This window comes from Vulpes lagopus, chromosome 1 (genome assembly GCF_018345385.1).
Source record: "Vulpes lagopus strain Blue_001 chromosome 1, ASM1834538v1, whole genome shotgun sequence".
Lineage (NCBI taxonomy): Eukaryota > Metazoa > Chordata > Mammalia > Carnivora > Canidae > Vulpes > Vulpes lagopus.
In genome coordinates this window covers 162,877,418-162,881,022 of record NC_054824.1, presented here as the reverse complement: position 1 = coordinate 162,881,022, position 3,605 = coordinate 162,877,418, and the positions used below count along the sequence as shown (strand labels likewise).

The window sequence follows — 3,605 nt, the reverse complement described above, 5'->3', positions numbered from 1 at the left end:
AAATAAAATCTTAAAAAAAAAAAAAAAGGTTTAGATGCTTAACCAACCAAGTCACCCAGGCCCCCCAGAAAGCTTCTTTCTCTTTGGTATATAGATATTTATGAGTTTGTTTTTTTTACCTTTGTGCTTTTATATCATAGAAAATTCTTCCTTAAAAAAAAATTCTTCCTTACACCAAAATTATTAAATTTTAAACATATACACTTTCCTTACTTTCTTTTTTCCACTTATTTCTGACAACTTAGAAATTGACAGATTCAGCTGTTTTTCCCCAAACAGAAAGTTCCAATTCCAAATTAATAAATAATCCCTTTTTACCACATTGATTTGAAATGTCTCCTTTACCCCATAGAATTCCCCTAATTTTTTTTTTTTTGCAGTTTTATACCTTTATTTGACAATCAGCAATTAGTTTTCATCCACATTAACAGTCTGTAGATTTGTGAAAGTGGTGACAAGTACGTAGGTAACAAGCATGTAGAGCTTGTTTAGTGAATCTTCATCCTTGTTTCGGTTTCTGGACAACCGCACACGGAAACAGTATGGAACATTCCTTATTCCTTTGGCCCAGACAGCTTTGGTGAGCCTGGTGTCAATGCGGACATCTGGAGTTCCCATCTCCTTCATGGCAAATTTCTGGATCTCTTTGAGTGCCAAAGGGGCACGCTTCTTGAAACCCACTCCATGGATACGTTTGTGAATGTTGATGGTGTATTCTCTGGTCAATACCTCATTGATGGCAGAACGGCCCTTCTTCTCGTCACCCTTCTTTGCGGAAGCCATTCTGCCGGGCCCTAGTTGGAAAGAATTTCCCTAATATTTTAAGTCTATATGTATAGTCAATAACCTCTTCAAGTTACAGATGTGCCAAAATATTGACTCTTTGGTCCATGAGGCAGTATAGTCAGAACTGAGGCAGCCCAAGCCCTAAGCTGTTGGTTCTACAAGCAGCCTTGCTTTGATTTCCCAGTGTGCCACAAAAATATTTTCAATTCTTATGTGTACCAAAACATGAAGAAGTCTGGGAAGCACTAGTGTTTGCAGGGGTATAAGATTAAGTGACCTCTGCACAAAGGCCCAAACCCAACTCCATCTTTACTGCTTCTGTGACCTTAGGTGAATTATTAATTTACCTTGTTTAAAATAGAATTAAAATGTTGCTATTATTGTCTGTTTGTTTTTGTTTTCTTATGAATGGATGTTGAATTACCAAATGCCCGGATCCCTGGATGGCTCAGCGGTTTAGTGCCTGCCTTCTGCCCAGGGTGTGTCCTGGAGTCCTAGGATCGAGTCCTACATTGGGCTCCCTACATGAAGCCTGCTTCTCTCTCTGCCTCTGTCTCTGCCACTCTCTCTCTCTGTGACTCTCATGAATAAATAAATAAAATATTTTAAAAAATAAAATAAATAAAATAAAATAAAAAGAATTACCAAATGCCTCTCAGCATCTATAAAGATAGCACTCTGTGGGAGCACCTGACTTGATCTGCACTCAGGTCTTGATCTCATGGTTTTAAGTTCAAGCCCTGCACTGGACTCCACAATGAGTGTGGAGCCTACTTTAAAAAAGAAAAAAAGATAGCACTATGTTTTTAAACCCTTTGACTTATTAATGTATGAATTAAATCAGAAGATTTCTTAATATTCAACCAATGATCATTCCTGACAGGAACTTTGCTTGTTATATATTATTCTTTTCAATCACTAATGGATGCTACTAGGACTTTCTTAAAGTTTTGATATCCAAAAGTTACATTTGTCAATGACTTTCTTTTTTTACTGTACCACCTTTATCAAGTTTGGAATAATTGCTTTCTGGCACCATAGAGAATACCTGAAAGCTTTTGTTCTCTGTACATTGGAACAAGTGAAATACACTGGGATTATTTATTCTTCAGAGGTTTGAAAAATACCACATGTGAGCATCTCTATTTCTTCCAAGAAAAGCAGTCTGTTTACATTTTATGCCTTCTCTCTCATCAATTTTGGCGATTTACGTTTTCCTTAAAAAAAATCTAATTTGAACAGATTTTCAAATTGATTTGTCCAGATTTGATCAAGGAAGTCTATAATAATTCTTTTAATTTCCTCTAATCATGGTGATTTTTCCACTCTTGTATATAGCGAAGTTGCATACCTGATCATATAATTTATAAGCTAACGTTGACTCTAACCCCTCAACAAATTGAGATTACAAAACCTAGCATTATAATTGAGCACAGTAAGCCAAGCAAAACTCTGAAATTTTCCATGTATCCTTCTAATCTTTCAGGATCTAATAATCATCTTAGTCAACAAAAATTTGAGCATCCACCCAATATTGTTGTAGGCAAGTAATGTAGTACAGAATGTGGTTTAAATACCCAAATGTAATGAGAACTTTACCCACAGCACTCCAATTATCACATTCATATATATCACTTTACTGAGAGATATTCAAATTCAAACAAATTTAAAATAGGGCAATAAAAGATGTTCAATGACTGGATTTAGCTTGGTGTTGACATCTTCATGTCCCTACATACCACAAAGACACACTACTTGGTGAACCTCAACATTAGCCATTTGCCCAAAACAAGACCTATAATATCTAAGGATCTACCTACTGCCTCCCTCAAATGCCTTTTCCCTTTCCTTGCATGTAAAGTACAACTAAGACCTTTCTTAAATAATATGTTCGATTACATAAAATTATTTTATGCATGAACAAGTCAATTCAACAGAACACATACATAGTATACTCCTATAATTTGTTGAATGCCTGTCCTTGAAGGGTTTGCCCCTCTTCTACATTTTCTGTTCCATTTGTTGCCATTTCTTCTTCAGGGATAACAATGGTAAATAAGATGGAACATCCTCTGCCTCTACTCTCCAGATTTATCCTTTACCACCTGTTCTGTAATAATGAAGATGGATCCTATAAACATTTCTCCTTCATTGGCCGGCACCATGTTAGTAGAGGATTGCTACACAACTCCACAGCCTTGGTGAACTTCCCCTTACACTGAACCACAGCACATCCTCTCCACAATATTTGGACCTTGGACTTGGGTGAAAGAGAAGGTTTTCCAGAGTTTGGATAACCTATCTTTCTTGACTAACAACATACCTTATTCCTAGGGATGGTAGCTGCTACCTATATCCATTACTTACATATTTAGCATTCTTTTTACTCCTTACTAGCTGTTACGGGCTGAACTGTGTTCTACCAAAATTCATACTGTTAAGTCTTAACTCTCAATATCTCAGAATGTGAACATATTTGAAAATATGGTCTTTAGAGAGGTAATTAATTAAAATAAGGTCATTAGGGTGGGTGCTAATCAAATATGACTGGTGTCCTTATAAGAAGAGGAAATTTGGACACAGACACAGAAGGAAGACCATGTGAAGACAGGGAGAGAAGACAGCCATCTATAATCCAAGGAGAATGGCCTTGAAATGAATCAACTCTGTTGATTTCTCCAAAAATATGTGAGAAAATGAATTTCTGGGGGCGCCTAGGTAGCTCAATCAGTTAAGCCTCTGCATTTTGGCTCTGGTTATGATCCCAGAGTCCTGGGGTGGAGCTCCACATCAAGCTCTCTGTTCAGTGGGGAGCATGC

At 36.9% G+C, this 3,605-nt stretch overlaps 1 protein-coding gene across 1 annotated transcript; it reads right to left on the bottom strand.

The window, feature by feature from the left end:
• Positions 1-408: 408 nt before the first annotated feature.
• Positions 409-783, bottom strand: LOC121487763 (60S ribosomal protein L31-like). Its single transcript, XM_041749756.1, has 2 exons — positions 693-783; positions 409-560 (listed from the first exon to the last, which is right to left on the bottom strand). The coding sequence occupies exons 1-2, from the start codon at positions 781-783 to the stop codon at positions 409-411; spliced, it is 243 nt and encodes an 80-aa protein (XP_041605690.1).
• Positions 784-3,605: the final 2,822 nt, after the last annotated feature.